This window comes from Hypanus sabinus, chromosome 14 (assembly GCF_030144855.1).
Source record: "Hypanus sabinus isolate sHypSab1 chromosome 14, sHypSab1.hap1, whole genome shotgun sequence".
In the NCBI taxonomy this organism is placed as follows: Eukaryota; Metazoa; Chordata; class Chondrichthyes; order Myliobatiformes; family Dasyatidae; genus Hypanus; species Hypanus sabinus.
Window position 1 is genome coordinate 42646371 of NC_082719.1, and position 15724 is coordinate 42662094.

Sequence of the window (15724 nt, forward strand, 5' to 3'; positions counted from 1 at the left end):
TGTTTTAAATTTCAGGCCTATTCTTGGCTTCAGGAGGAAATGGGCCCCGATTCTGATCCAGTTATAACTGTGAGATTTTTGGGAACATCTGAGTTAAGTACAGAGCTTAAAACCTTACTGCAAAGTCTCTGTGAACAATTAGCCATTAATTATCGATGTCTCATACACAGCTATCCTCAAAAAATACATGACCTGAAGGAATTATTCATCAATCTACTAAATGAGTCTTCCTTCCATCGGCCGCTAGTGTTAATATTTGATGCCCTGGAGCAATTGTCAGAAGGGGAGGAAGCACGCAGACTGTGGTGGCTTCCCATTCATCTTCCTCACTCAGTACGTGTAATATTGTCGACACTACCCAACAAGCACAGTATTTTGCAAAAGCTGAGATGCTTGATACCGAATGATAGTAACTATATTGAACTGCCACAGCGTGACAGAAAAGTATGCAGCCAAATTTTGAAGTATCAGCTTCTGCAAGTGAAAAGAAAGGTTACCTCAGGTCAGCAGATCTATGTCAATGAAGCCTTAACCAAGTGTACACTGCCCATGTTTGTTAACCTGATTTACCATGAGGTCAAACACTGGAGATCGCACAAGGATGTCGATGACACTTCACTTTGTGGAACAGTACATGAAAACATTGAACACCTTTTCTGGTCTCTTGAAAATAAGTGTGGATCAAGACTGGTTTCAAGAGCTCTTGGTTTCATTACAATTGCCAAAACCGGTCTGAGTGAAATGGAACTGGAAGATGTCCTTTCACTTGATAACCATGTCCTTAATGAAACCAAAGCAAATTCTGAGCTTCAGAATCCACTGCGGATACCATATTATTTCATCGCAAGATTGAAAGAGGAGCTGTGTGGCTACTTAGTGGAGAGGCAGGTGAGAAGTGTAACCCTTCTGGTTTGGGCGAATCGCCATCTGCATCTGATCGCCCAGAAATTGTACTTGCAGAACGAGGAAGATGTACACGAAATGCACAGTATCTTGGCAGATTACTTTTTAGGAGTTTGGTCCGGGGGGAGACCGCGGTTGTTTCATCCCGAGCAGAGTCAAATCCAACCTCTGGACAACAACAAGAGTGTGAATGAGGAGAAGCAGCCTGGCGAGAAGACCTTTGACCGGCAAGTCCCTGAGCAACCGTGGGTCTTCCAGTGCAATCCTCTGGAACCAGATATCTTCTTTGTGAATCACAGGAAAAGCACTGAGCTGCTGCATCACCTGACGAGGAGTGAGAGGACAGATGACCTCATGTACAATGTGATCATGAACTTCAGCTGGTTGTACACCATGATCAAAATTGGTCACCTTGACAACGTCCTTTCTGACATAGATCTTGCTTACAATTACTCACAAGAGAAAGAACTGAAGTTTCTGGCAAGGACTCTGCGAAGCATCAAGTTGAAAGTCTCGAAGAACCCAAGCTCACTGTCTGCTGAGCTGCAACAGAGGCTTTTGCCGGTCATCAGCTCTTTACCAAAGCTGAGGCATCTTCTATTAGAGTGCGACAAAGATGGCCCAAAGTATTGCTCGATTGTGCCTTTGCACTCCTCCCTAGATGTGATGTACAGCCCCGAACGACTCCCACTGACCAGCAGCCATGCACACGTGATCGAGGTGCTGCCAACGTCAAGCCCTAATGTGATCATCGCTGCACTGGAAAACGGTTCCATCACTACCTGGGACGTGGAGTCACAGCAGATTCTGCGGCAAATTACCACTTCAAACTCGGCTGTGCTGGGGATGAAGCTTACGCACGATGAGAAATACCTGGTGGTATCCACGACAAAAAATACGTTGCTGATATACGACAATCATAATTCATGCCAGCTGTCGGAGGTGGAGATCAAGGGCTCCAAGCACTGCATCGCGGGTGGAGCCAACAGTTTCATATATGGCTTTACTTTGTCAATTAACCATGCCCTTGCATGGTTGCAGGGTAGTAAAGATGTGCATGTGATTGATTTAATTTATGGATGGCCACTCTACCAGTTCCATTGCTGGTATGAAGTTACTTGTGTCCAATGTTCTCCTGATGGAGTATATGCATTCTGCGGCCAGTGCTTGAACACAACCACCATTTTCCTCTTGGGAAGTGGTGAGAAGCTGTCCACAGTGACATCAGAATTTTCTGGGGGATATGTAAAATCCCTTCTCTTTCTGGCTGCAGTTCAAGAAATGGTGATGATTGATAACGAAGGTAGCCTCTCTGTCTGGAACATAGATGAGATTACGAATCCTCAGCTGATCGAGGACTTTGACTGCAGAGGGAAAGACAACGAAGTAGTGAGCCTAGAGCTGTCAGAAGACCAAAGCTCAATCCTCATCTGTAAGGCTTTCAGCATCGAGGTGTTAGACACTAGCATTTGGAAGGTGACTGAAAAGTTCAAAGCAAAACACAATGAACGCTTCATATCAGCAGTCCTTTCTAAAAACTGTGACTCAATTATTGCTTCGATGGAACACATGTCATCGATATTTGTGTGGCGGAGAGATACTGGACAGTGCATGGCAAGTTTGCAGGAGATTTCAGGAGCCAATGTAAAGCTGGTTAAATCAAACCAACACAATTTGCTGCTGTCTTTGACAAGCAATGGCATTCTCTCTGTGTGGGATATAGACATCATAACGGCCATCTCGAACATTGACAAAACCGGGAAAGCAATTCAAAGCCTTCTCCTGCCAGGCAAAGGTGAACTAATTTACACACTGGATGGCTCAGAGTCTGTTTATAAATGGAGTTTCAGTACGGGATATATAGAAGCTGTATTTAAACATGAGAGCATTGTGGAAAACTGTGTTCTCACATCATCAGGTGAGTTCATGGTCACATCCGATGACAAAGGCAACCAATACATCTGGCACACTGTTACTGGAGACAACATCTTCCGCATCAATGGGCAGAGGATATCCCAGCTATTGATTACACACAATGATCAGTTTGTAGTCTCCCTCTGCAACCAAGGTATCTCTCGGGTATGGAGGCTGTCCACTGGTCACAAAGTCTGTAATATTCTGGTTCCCATGCAGAACGCATTCATCACATATCCTAACACCTTCGTAATTGGTGTTTCAAAAAACAAATTATTGGCTGTCAGTTTGTGGACAGGAAGCGTTACAAAGAAGTTCTGCTGTGACGATGGTACAACCATTGTAAACTTCAAGCTGATCCCTGATTCTCCAGACTATGTAGTTTTCATTACATCAGCTGAAACCCTCTTTATTTGGAGTGTGACAGAGGAAGCGGTGTGCAGACGTGTGCAGCTTCCAAATAATTTCCTAAAAAACCTGGAGGATTTTCAGATATCTCCCAATGGGAAACTGGGAATTTTGTCACGGGGCGACGACAACATTAACATCATGGACTTGCACAATGGGAAACTGCGACTTGTTCCTGCCACTGGAATTATTTGGCGTCAGAAACTATCACGTGATGGCCGTTACCTGGTGTACATCTGTTTCAGAAACTGCAGTGATGATATTGACAATGAGGCTGTGTCTAGTTTAATCGTGGTCAGGTTGGCTGATGGGAAAAATATTGGAGCATGCTCACTTTACAAGACTCCAGCTTTTCTGAGTCTCTCCCAACGCCATCTGAACATCATTGTGGGCTTTGACGACGGCAGCATTGGAACCTACACTGTCGTAGACCGAGTTGACGCAGCCTTAAAAATTAAAATAGCCACGTCAAACAGCCGACATATTTTTAGTAACTCATCTCGGCAAATCAGACCTAAACGTGTGAATTTTACATGCAAGCACATAGCAGACTGCGTATGGAGAGAGTCTACTGAGGTTTTTGCCAGGGATAGCCCAATTACGGTCTCTGATTCATGTGAAACACAGGAGACAACACCTACCAAAAAGCAACCTGATAAAGCAGGTTCAACATTACAAATAGACTACAAATGTCAGAACTTCACAGCTGAAAGCTAAGCCATGTTTTTGTGTGTGCAAAAAGAAAGTGTATACAGAAAAAATATTTTAATATGCTGGGTGTAATTTTAAAAGTCACTCAAAGATACTCTGGTTTTATTACTTTTGAGAAGAGTTATTCACTATTTCAAGACGACCAATATCTCAGGAGTAAATTAAAACTTTTCAATTCAAAACATTTTTCTTTATTTGGATGCTATAACTTTTCCTGGCATTGTTTCTCTGGTTGACTCCTGGCAGGCTCATTATGGATATTAATGTATACACATAATGTTTTACCTCTTAGGATTTCTGGGTAAATGGTTAATCCGGCCTGATATTTCTCTATTAACTTTAAATAGTACTATCCTGATTGAAATAACTGATGTAACTTGTTTTCGGGTATTTTTTTAATGGGCTTTACCAAATCAACCTTAAATTCTTAGCAGGGACGGTGTCCTGAACTGGATAGAATAAATGAAAAGTAAACTGATGATCTGATCAGAATACAGGAGGTAACAACAGTGAATAATTACATTGATCACTTCATTTCTTGGTTTTCATCCTTTTTTTATAAAGAAATTACACTTTCTAAAATAGAAGCACAGTGAAGTGAGCAACTTCCAGCTATTCTCTTGGAAAATCCATCTCAGAATACCAATTTTTACAGCTTGCAGACATTGTTGTTCTCCTTCTTAAGACACACTTTGGTATTGTGTATTGTTTGAGCTCACACTTTTCCACAATGTTTAATTCATAAAAGAGAAAAAATATTTGTTAGTCAAAGCACTCTACGAAAATTATACATCTAGAGATGATTTGATATTCTGGCTGGAGTCTTGTATGATTCCTCCCATTTTTGTCAACTGCAGCCATTTTACAATGTCACATTGTAATACATCAAGGTTGTTAAGAAATTGAACTTTCTAAATATAAAAATAGTGAATATTAGTATACAAGATTGGGAGGAGATTTGGCAGAGGAGAAAAGGTTCTGATGTGGCAACCTGAAACATCAATAATTCCTTTCCTTCCACAGATGCATCTTGATCTATTGAATCCCTTCAGTAGTTTTTTTTTTGGTAGTTTGTTCACAGGTGCCAAGATACCAAAAAAACTTAATTTTGCATCCCATCAACACAGATAATTCCAAAAAAAACTACATCAAGTTAGTTCAATAGGAAAGGCAATAATGGAATGCAAAATATAGAGTTACAGTTACAATTACAGAAAAAAATGGTTTGCAGATAGACAAATAAGATGCAACAGCCACAACAAGGTAGATTGAGAAACAAAGAGTTAATCAGATCCTGCAATCTCTTGTGTCTACAGTAGGAGGTCATGCCAGGTTCAAATAGCATAGACTGAGGCAAGTTATTCCATCGTGGGCACTGCCCTCCATAGTATCCAGGTCACCTTCAAGGAGTGATGTCTCAAAGAGGTGCTATCCATCATTAAGGACCCCCATCACCCAGGTCATGCCTTGTTCTCATTGCTACCATCAGGAGGGAGGTACAGAACCCTGAAGGCACACGCTCAACAATTCAGAAACAGCTTCTTCCCCTCTGCCATCCAATTTCTGAATGGACATTGAAACCATGAATACTACCTCACTACTTATTTATTTCTATATTTGCACTACTTAATTAATTTATCTATTTTATTCTATATATGTGTATTGTGTCCAAATGGCTGGCTACACATGACTCCATGGCTCCCCTCTCTTGAGTCACAGCCCGCTCTGCCACATTGGGGTTTGTGTGTACGTGTGTGTATATATATATATATATATATACACACACATACTTACATTAATTCACAGATTTTTTGTTTTATCATGTATTGTCATGTACTGCTGCCACAAAGACAATAAATTTCACAACACATGCCAGTGATATCCAACCTGATTCTGATTATTCCCCTAAGCAGATAGGTCAATGGTCAACAAGAAATTTAAAGCAAAGGATGAAAGAGGTAAAGGGTTTTTAGAAGAATTTTTTTTCATAGAGGGTGACTTTGATCTGAAATCATGTTGGAAACAAAGGGATATAGGGCTTTCAGAGATTGGATGAACCTTGGAGACACAGGTGTACAGGTACACAGCAGCATGGCAGGTAGACTGGGTGGTGAAGAAGCCAGGCTGGTGAGTATAGAAATCAGGAAGTTATGTTGCATAAGTATAAGGCCTTGGTAGGACCACACTTGGAGCATTGTGTATAATTATAATTACTCTGTTATAGGAAAGACATTATTAAACTAGGAGTACAATGAAGATTTAGGAACACTTGAGGGCCTCAGTTAGAGAGAGAGGTTTGAGAAGCTAGGACTTTATTCCTAGGAGCATACGGGATTGAGGGGTGACCTTATAGAGGTGTATAAAATCAGCAGGGGCACAAACTGGGTGAATGCACATAGTCTTTTACCACAGAAGGGAAACTTTAAAGAGGTCTTCGGTTCAAGGTGAGAGGTGAAAGATTTACAAAGGACCTAAGGAGCAATTTCTTCACACAAAGGAGGTCATGTATATGTGAACCGAGCTGAGGCAGGTACAATAACAAGATTTAAAAGAAACCTGTCTAAGTACATGGAGAGGAAAGGTTTAGAGGGATGCGGGCCAAGCGCGGGCAAGAGAAGCTGGCTTAGTGGGCACCATGGTTAGTATGGATGAGTCAGGCCAAAAGGTTTGTTTCCCTGTTGTATTACTCAATAACTCCATGTTTCTATGGAGAATGTAGCATTCTGGATAGCTTGTGCTGTACAGTATGTTGTTCCATAAGCATTATAAATTCTTTTGGTACAAATTTCAGCAAGTAGCTCACCTGTCTAACAGTAAATAGCAAGAGCTAAAACTGCATATACAATTAGGCAGATATAGTATCTTAGTCATAAAACTATTTATTTTGGAAACAAGGTCTAGGTGTGACCTACCCTTGCATTATTATATTTCCACACATGGTGTCAGATAGTAAGTTTTCCCATTTGGATATTTCAGTATATACTAGAGAGGAACAGGTAATAAAATCTGAAGTGTGATCCTGTAAACGTCACCTGGCGAGATGAAGCATAAACCTTTGTTGGAGAATTGTGATGCCTTACATTTGTGAAGATTGTTGATCATTTAATAGCAAAAGCATGTTTTGGAAAAAAAACACTTGTTAACACAGCTTACCATTCTACAGTGAGGACTATTCCAGAAGTGAGAGGGAGATTTTATCCTGAGCAGCTAAAGTTTTAAGGCCATCATATTTTTGTGAAGTTTTATTATGATATGTTGAGAAAACTCTTTATCGTGCAAGTAGACACATAGAAAAATGAAAATATTGTATGAAGAAGAGTACTTCTAATATTAGCACTTTTACAAACAAAGTCACAACAGATCTGAAAGCTTGCATTTAGATGGCTTATCCAATGCAAGAAAAGTGTGTAAAACAACCCTTTCCTCAATGAACACAAGATATTTTTAGGATATTGTAATTTTGCATTCATTAGAACAGATGTTGACTTTGGCAATATTGACTTTATAGCAACTGAAGACTGGGAGGTGTGTAACATGCAGACCAGCAATCACCCTTTAGGCACTTTGCTATTGACCGAAATTACTAGGATTGTGCTTTGCGGCCAGGTGGATCATATTACATCAGCAGTCCTCAGTCACTTCCGTTAAATATGCTCGTACTGCAATGGTTCTGTGTTGTGTTCTGCTTTGGAGATAAGGTTCCATTGTATTCAGTGGAACTGAATTTCAAAATTGGAATACAGCACACAGCTGCTGCTGTATTTATTTGCATATGTAGCACGAACAGCCACGGCCTGTCTCATTGAAATGTACAAAATTTTAAGGGGCGCTGACAAGGTGGGAAGTAGAGCTGATGTTTCTCCTGGCTCAAGACCCTGAAATGAGAGATCACTATCTCAAAATAGAGAGTCAGTCACACAGGACCGAGTTAAGCTGAAATGTATTAACCCAGATCCAGTCCATGGAAGCTCAGTTAATAAGGATATTCAAGATGTCCATGGAGGAATGTTGGTGCATTCCAGGCTGCAGGAATATGTGCCGAGGGATGCACTGATACTTGGTGGAGCCATCGCAAGGGCTAAGTGGAATAGATCCACAGTATAGGGTTCTTCTGCAATTGGAAAGCGAGAAGCAGCATTGAGTGAGGAAGCTCTTCAATTATTGTAGCAAGGCCACAAGAGTGGCAGTAGTGCAGTTGATACATATGAATGTAATAGAAAGGAGCTGAAAGCATTGACTGTGAATGTAAAGAATGAAAAGACACTGTTCATTTTAGTTTGGTAAGTACTTTTATTATAATAAAGTTTATTTTGATAAAAGGTAAGGATCAATAGATATTTTAGATTTAAAGGATGTGTGTTTGACACAGATAATTGGTAAAAGATTAGAATCATCTTGCTGAGTGGCAGAGGAAGGACAAAGCAATGAACGACCACCTCCTGCCTCCACTTCTTAAATTTCTTCTGCTTTTCATTCACACAGGCCGTGTTTGAACTTGATTCTCCTGATTTCTCTAACAACTGGTCACCTCACTACAGGAAGGATGTGGAAACCATAGAAAGGGTGCAGAGGAGATTTACAAGGATGTTGCCTGGATTAGGGAGCATGTCTTATGAGAATAGGTTGAGCGAATTCAGCTTTTTCTCCATGGAGCGATGGAGGATGAGAGGTGACCTGATAGAGGTGTATAAGATGATGAGAGGCATTGATCGTGTGGATAGTCAGAGGCTTTTCCCAGGGCTGAAATGGCCAGCATGGGAGGGTAGAGTTTTAAGGTGCTTGGCAGTAGGTACAGAGGAGATGTCAGGGGTAAGTGTTTTACGCAGAGAGTGGTGAGTGCGTGGAATGGACTGCTGGCAACAGTGGTAGAGGCAGAAATGATAGGGTCTTTTAAAAGACTCCTGGACAGGTACAAGGAGCTTAGAAACATAGAGAGCGATGGTTAACCCTGGGTAATTTCTAAGGTAAGGACATGTTCGGCACAGCTTTGTGGGCCGAAGGGCATGTATTGTGCTATAGGTTTTCTATGTTCTAACTGCTAGCAAATTAACAAAGGCAGAGTCATTCCGGGTTTCTTCCCCAAGTGCATACACTTGTGTCATGATTGAATCACCAGACAGGCAGGCAGAATTCTGGACCACTGGTCCACAAACTTGAACTTGAATCACATAATGGTAGCAGAGGAATTTAAATTTAAATAATTAAATGCAGCGGATTCCGGTTAATAGCAATACATCAGGACCAGTATAATCTACCCCAATTAAGTAAATGCTCTAATTAGCCGAAGTTTCATGGAAATAGCTAAAAAGAATTTAAAAAGGACTACCATTTAACTGAGTAACAAATTATGCATTTAAATGAAATACAGAACAAATTAGAACACTACCAATACTTTTACAAGTACTATAAAGTAGTGTATTAGTTCCTAATAGTTATCAATGAAGGAATTCACCCAGTGTACGTGGCTGCGTTCTTTTCATTGACTATAAATGAACAAAATCTTTTCACTTCAAATCATTGTTGGGAACTTCAATCAGGCTGCTTTGAAGAAATCTCTACCCAGCTATCATCAACATACAACCTGCAGTGCCAGAGGTCGCAATGCACTCGCCGACTGCTATACTACGATTAGGAATGCCTACCGTTCCATCCCCAGACCGTATTTTGGGAAATCTGATGACTTGGCTGTCCTCTTCCTATCTGCATACAGGCAAAAATTGAAGAGCAAGGCTCCCGAGATAAGGACAACAAAGAGGTGGTCACGGGAGTCAATGGAGTGGCTACTGGTTTGCTTCAAGTCGCTAGATTGTGCCACGTTCATGGACATAAAAGCAGTTATAAGTGAGTGTATCCCCACAAAATCATTCAAGGTGTTCCCCAACCAGAAGCCCTAGGTGAACCAAGAGATCCACTTACTACTGAGGGCCAGAACAGGGGCATTCAGGTCTGGTGACTAAGTAAGATACAAAAGGTTCAGATGCATTCTCCAGAAAGCCACTTCACATATGAAGTGGCAATTCCGGACCAAACATGAAGTAATACGTACAAAATACCAAAGGAACTCAGTAGGTCAGGCAGCATCCATGGAAAAGAGAAAACAGTCAAAATTTTGGGCCAAGACCTTTCATCAGGACCAGGTCTTGGCCCAAAACATCGAATGTTTACTCTTTTCCACAGATGCTGCCTGGCCTGCTGAGTTCCTCCAGCATTTTATGCGAATTACTTTGATTTCCAGCGTCTACAGATTTCCCCTTGTTTTTGAATCACTGAAGAATGCTCGACAGGCGTAGCTTCCACGGCTGATGGGGTACCTGGCCGAGTACTAAAGACCTGTACTGATCAAATAGCTGGAGTGTATCCAATACATTTAATCTCTCAATTTGGCAGTCTGAGGTACCTATCTGCTTCAAGCAGGCTTCGGTGCCTATGAAAAACATGGTAACCTGCCTCAACGACTATCATCCAGTAGGACTTACGTCCACTATGATGAATTGCTTTGAGAGGTTAGTAAAGAATATATCAACACCTGCTTGAGAAGCAACTTGGACCCTCTCCAATTTGCCTACCATCACAACAGGTCTACAGCAGATTGCTTTTCGTTGGCTCTTCACTCAACCCGGGACAGTGAATATTCTGGACAGTCAGGATGGTCTTCATTGACTACAGCTCAGCATTCAATAATATCGTACCCTCAGAACTAATTGTGCTTCAAGACCTTGGCCTCAATACCTCCTTGTGCAATTAGAATCCTTGATTTCCTCATTTGCAGACCCCAGTCAATTCAGATTGGCAACAACATCTCCTCCACAATCTCAGTCAGCACAGGTGCACCACAAGGCTGTGTGCTTAGGCCCCTGCTCTCTCACTTTGTACTTGTGACTGTGAGGCTAAGCACAGCTCCAATGTTATTTTTTAGTCTGCTGACAACATCACTGTCGTTGGCTGAATCAAAGGTGGTGACAATTCAGCATTTAGGAGGGAGATTGAAAATCTGGCTGAGTGATGTTACAACAACAATCTGTTAGCAAAACCAAGGAGTTGCTTATTGACTTCAGGGGGAGAAAGCTGGTGGTTCGTGAGGAAGAAAGAATAGGAGCCTCAGGACCCACATCACCAGGTTCTGGAGTAGTTATTATGGCTCAGCCACCAAGCTCCTGAACCAAAGGGGATAACCTCACTCAATTTCATTTGCCCCATCATTGAACTGTTCCCACAACCTATGGACTCACTTTCAAGGACTTTTCATCCCACATTCTCAATATTTATTTATTTGTTTGTTTGTACTATTTAGTACAGTTTGTTGTCTTTTGCACACATTGGGTATTTGTCCACCCTGTTGTGTGCGGTCTTCCATTGATTCTATTATGTTTCTTGGATTTACTGTCAATGCCCACCAGAAAATTAATGTCAGGGTTGTATGTGGTGATATATATGTACTTTGATAATAAAATTACTTTGAACTTTGAAATCAGCATAGGTACCTTAGCCAAGTGAACTGCCTTCATTGCTTTTTGAATCGGCATCCACAGGCCCAAATGGACAACATAACACAAGCGTACTCAACAGGCACTGTTTAAAAACTGTTCGCTCTAACCACATTATAGTGTCTGTCACATTAGTGCACATTACTGACGTTAATTAGAAACTGTTCAGCAACAGTCTCCACTCCCAATTAATTCACATAGCGTCCCAAATAAATGAAAGGAATTCTGGCTATTTTTTCAATTCCTTTTTGATCTTTAAGAGTTATCCTAAATAAGCGGCTGCCCCGATTAACTGATTGCCCAATGAACCGGAATCCACTGACATGTGAGGGAATAAAAGCTGATATTGTTAATAAACCATGAAACTGCCAGATTGTGGTTCTACCCTCATTGAGTTCAGGGGAGGGAATCTACCATCTTTACCAGGTTTGTCCTATATGCAACTCCAAACCAATGTGGTTGACTTGTATCTGTGTCCTCAGTTTAGGGTCATTTAGTAAGAGCTGGCATCACCAGCAAAGTCCATATCCTATGAATAAATGAATGTACGAATGAATTTCATAGAAAGGTTAAGCTTGTACGCACCGGGTGAAGGATATCACTGGGTTTCACTACTACCTCCCCGTGTTAGCATTCATTTCCCGGGCTGTGGGATGAATGAAAGATAACACACCCACAACCTGAAGGAAAATAGATGACTGATGATGGGCCAGGTTTTCCAATCTGGTGTTGGAAATTATATTTTTGCTTTGATCCACTGTATTGATAAGTTGCAGGTGAGGAAGAACACAAGTCCATTCTAATTTTCCATCCTTTAGAATTAATGGATCATCTTCACCCAGTTTCCTCTAAACACTCCTACTGTGCAATAGCTAAAGAGCAATGTGTAAAAGAATAAGACTCATTTCTTTGATATATTGTGTACTAGTGTGTGGTTTAAACTTCGCATTAACAGTGCCAACGTCAATTTGGCTCCAGGGTTTGTCTGATTGACATGCTCGTGTTTTGTAATTTGGTAACTTTCAAACTCGTTTTCAGCCTTTTTCTAGTTCCTGGCTGTAACGTTTTTCTATTGGCATGAAGTTACCAACGATTTAATCAATGTGAGTGGACTATACAGAGTGGAAAACCAAACATTCGTAAAGCAAAACCCAGACTTGGGTGGTAAGCTTGGTTCAGTTACTGGAAGTAAGCACACTATGTTATAATCACATGGAATCTATCAGAGCTTTTTTATTACTGAGGGCCTTGCTGTCATGTAGCCCTCGCCTACCCATATCATTCAAAAGGTTGAAACGTAGAAGAAAAGTACTTACCTTTTACATATCTACCTGTGTGTATATTAATAAAGCAGAGAAGCAATGTGAGAATACATTGCCAACAAGGATCCTCATATCACCTGAAGGTAGAATCGAATTTTGTTATGTTATTCACATTATTCTGATTCCATATTTTCTTACAATAGAAGTCCATTTGGCCCATTGAGTCTATAACGACCCATAGAGATTTTACCCCCAAATCTTCCAAACTATGCCCCTCAACACCCTCTCAGGTTCTACCATTCACCTGTTCAAGATGGCAATTTATATGGCTAACTTGGCCTGCCAGATCACTGCCTTCAGGAAGTGGGAGAAAACCAGGGCAGCCAGAGAAAAGTAATGGTATGAACTCCACACAGAAAGCATCTGAGCTTAGGATAGAAGCAAGTCATTGAAGCTGCAGGGCAACTTCTCCATTAGCTACCTCATATCTTCAGTGATTCAATACATACCAACAATGTTTCCTGTTCCACTTTGGAAAAAAAAATTACTGCATTTCTGACTCACTTAAAGGCAATCGCATTCTTACATTGCAGACTAGTCAGGACTCTTTTGAAACTTTATATTTTCCCTCCAAATATTACTATGCTCCATGGTAGAATTATCAAAACTTCAGGAGAAAAAGTATTCTGTGTATTATTATTCAGTATTTTTAAATATTATACAGAAGCAAAAAATATATTATCACCCCATCTTGAAAAGTGTTACCAAAATGTCTGCATTAAGATGCTGTAATTTATTGTTATATTACATGTTGGACGTTGAAATTTGACTCTTGGACAAATGGTTGACTAAAATATTTTAGATTGTTAGCACTCTTCAAAACTGCAATGCTTAACCATTTCCTGCAAGGAATTTCCATTTTCTTGTCTTTTTATATCTTCCAATCTGATTATCTAGCTCATCCAGAGTAAGAACAATCTTACAGATCCAGCCCACATTAATCTGGGTTGTTGAAAAATGTGAACAATGTCAAAATTCCACTGCATCTTTAAATGTAAGTTCAGTTCAGCACAGAGCATGAGCTAGTTTGTTTAGAACATAGACATAAACATTTACAGCACATTACAGGCCCTTTGGCCCACAATGTTGTGCCGACCATGTAAACTGCTCGAGAAATTGCCTAGAATTTCCCTAGCGCATAGCCCTCCATTTTTCTAAGTTCCTGTCTAAGTGCCACTCCCAAGTACCTATCTAAGAGGCTCTTAAAAGACCCTATTGTATCTGCTTCCACCACCATCGCCAGCAGTGCATTCCACGCACCCAGCACTCTCTGTGTGAAAAACTTACGCCTGACATCCCACCAGTACCTATTTCCAAGCACCCTGAAACTATGCCCCCTTGTATTAGCCTTTCAGCCCTGGGGAAAAGCCTCTGGCTATCCACATGATCAACGCCCCTCATCATCTATCAGGTCACTTCTCATCCTCCGATGCTCCAAGGGGAAAAGGCCAGGTACACTCAACCAATTCTCATAAGGTATGTTAAACATGAGTTAGATTGTGTAAGTGTTTGGATGATCCCATCTGAAATTATAATTCCTGGTAAATACCTTTCTTTCTGTTTCCTTCCCATGCCAAAACCCATCTCTAAGCTGTGTATCCAGTTGTTTTGAAGTCACTGATTGACTGGAAGCTATCATTTGTTGTTCATTCACAAGCACTGTAATAAATCTCTCCCTTCTAACTTGAGATCAAGGATGAGCCTTTCATTCTGATCTTGTGAGTTCTCAGTTGACTGATGAGGTCAATGTGGAATCTACAGAATCTTCCATAGATACGGTGGGGCATGAGTTTATGAGGCGGTGTCCTTCCTCTGACACTTACACAGGTTTCTGTATGCTCCAAATACATACTTTCAAATTACTCAATATCATCCCAAATGATGTTTCTCCATTATATTTTGCCATGGTACTGAGATTTGCAGGAATAATGGAGATGTAACATTTTTTCAAGGAAAATTTGATCACACCCTTGAGCCTCTTTCTCCAACTGCCTAGCAATCTCCTCCGATGACAGATTTTGGAAAAAAAAATGAATGCTAGTGGGCTATGACAGGAAAGGACTTCACTTGATATCCAACAACACTGTGGTTGCCGAGGTCAACCACAGGAATTCTGGCTACTTTTACTAGGAAGGCTGAAATGGCCTGATTCATCTTTAATCTAAGCTCTTCAAGTCTCTTACAATATTACACGATGGCATACGGTGCATTCCACTACTGTATGTCCTTGAAATATTTAGATGGCATTAAGTTTATTTTGGACACAAAAGATCTCTTCAATTCCAAAGAAAATTTAGACATTTGTTTCTCACTCTGCTGGAGTTTTCCTGCCAAGTTATAAAAGCGATGTCAGAATATAGAGGATACAACCACTACACAAACAAGGACGGTGACTGTTCTCCTGGCTGCAGTTGAACTGGTAGTGTTTCATGGCTGTGCTACTTGATACAGCATTAATACCATGTCAGCAGGTTCTGAGAAACAATTATACCATGCAAGCACATACTCTTGTAGATCAGAAATGACAGTATATGGTGTGACCCCTTCACTGTATTGGTAAAAAATTCAGAGTGCTTCACACGTGGAACACCAATCAAAACCAATGCAGTTACAAGTAGTCAGTGCATATGTTTCTGTTATTCAGTGTTCTCCAACAAAAGTGTGACAATTTACTTTGCTGTCAGCCTATCAGTTCAGATTGTAAAATAGCAAATCTCCTACTCCAATTACAAATATTATTTTAGAAATGTGCATTTTCCAACAGGACAGGACATTTTCTTCCTCTGGAAAGCAATAGGAAAGCTTTGCAGAGATTTGCCTTCACTTCCAAAAATCACTGAGCAAACTATTGAATTTAGATCTGTTAGTTATTTCATAAACAAACATGACAGAACAATCACCTAGAAGTTGCTACCAATTGCAAGCCATCATACTCACCTCTGTCCTACATAGTCGATATATCTGTACCCTTTGTTAATTTAC

General features: G+C 40.7%; 1 protein-coding gene across 7 annotated transcripts in view; it reads left to right on the top strand.

Moving 5' to 3' along the window:
- The window catches only part of LOC132404679 (NACHT and WD repeat domain-containing protein 2), a 148663-nt gene extending 138690 nt beyond the window's left edge, over nt 1–9973 (top strand). For all 7 annotated transcript variants that reach the window (XM_059989016.1, XM_059989021.1, XM_059989018.1 and 4 more), the window contains one exon: nt 16–9973. In XM_059989016.1, the coding sequence (XP_059844999.1) occupies nt 16–3942 (3927 nt within the window). In that variant the 3' untranslated portion in view covers nt 3943–9973. The remainder of the gene's footprint in view (nt 1–15) is intronic.
- Nucleotides 9974–15724: the final 5751 nt, after the last annotated feature.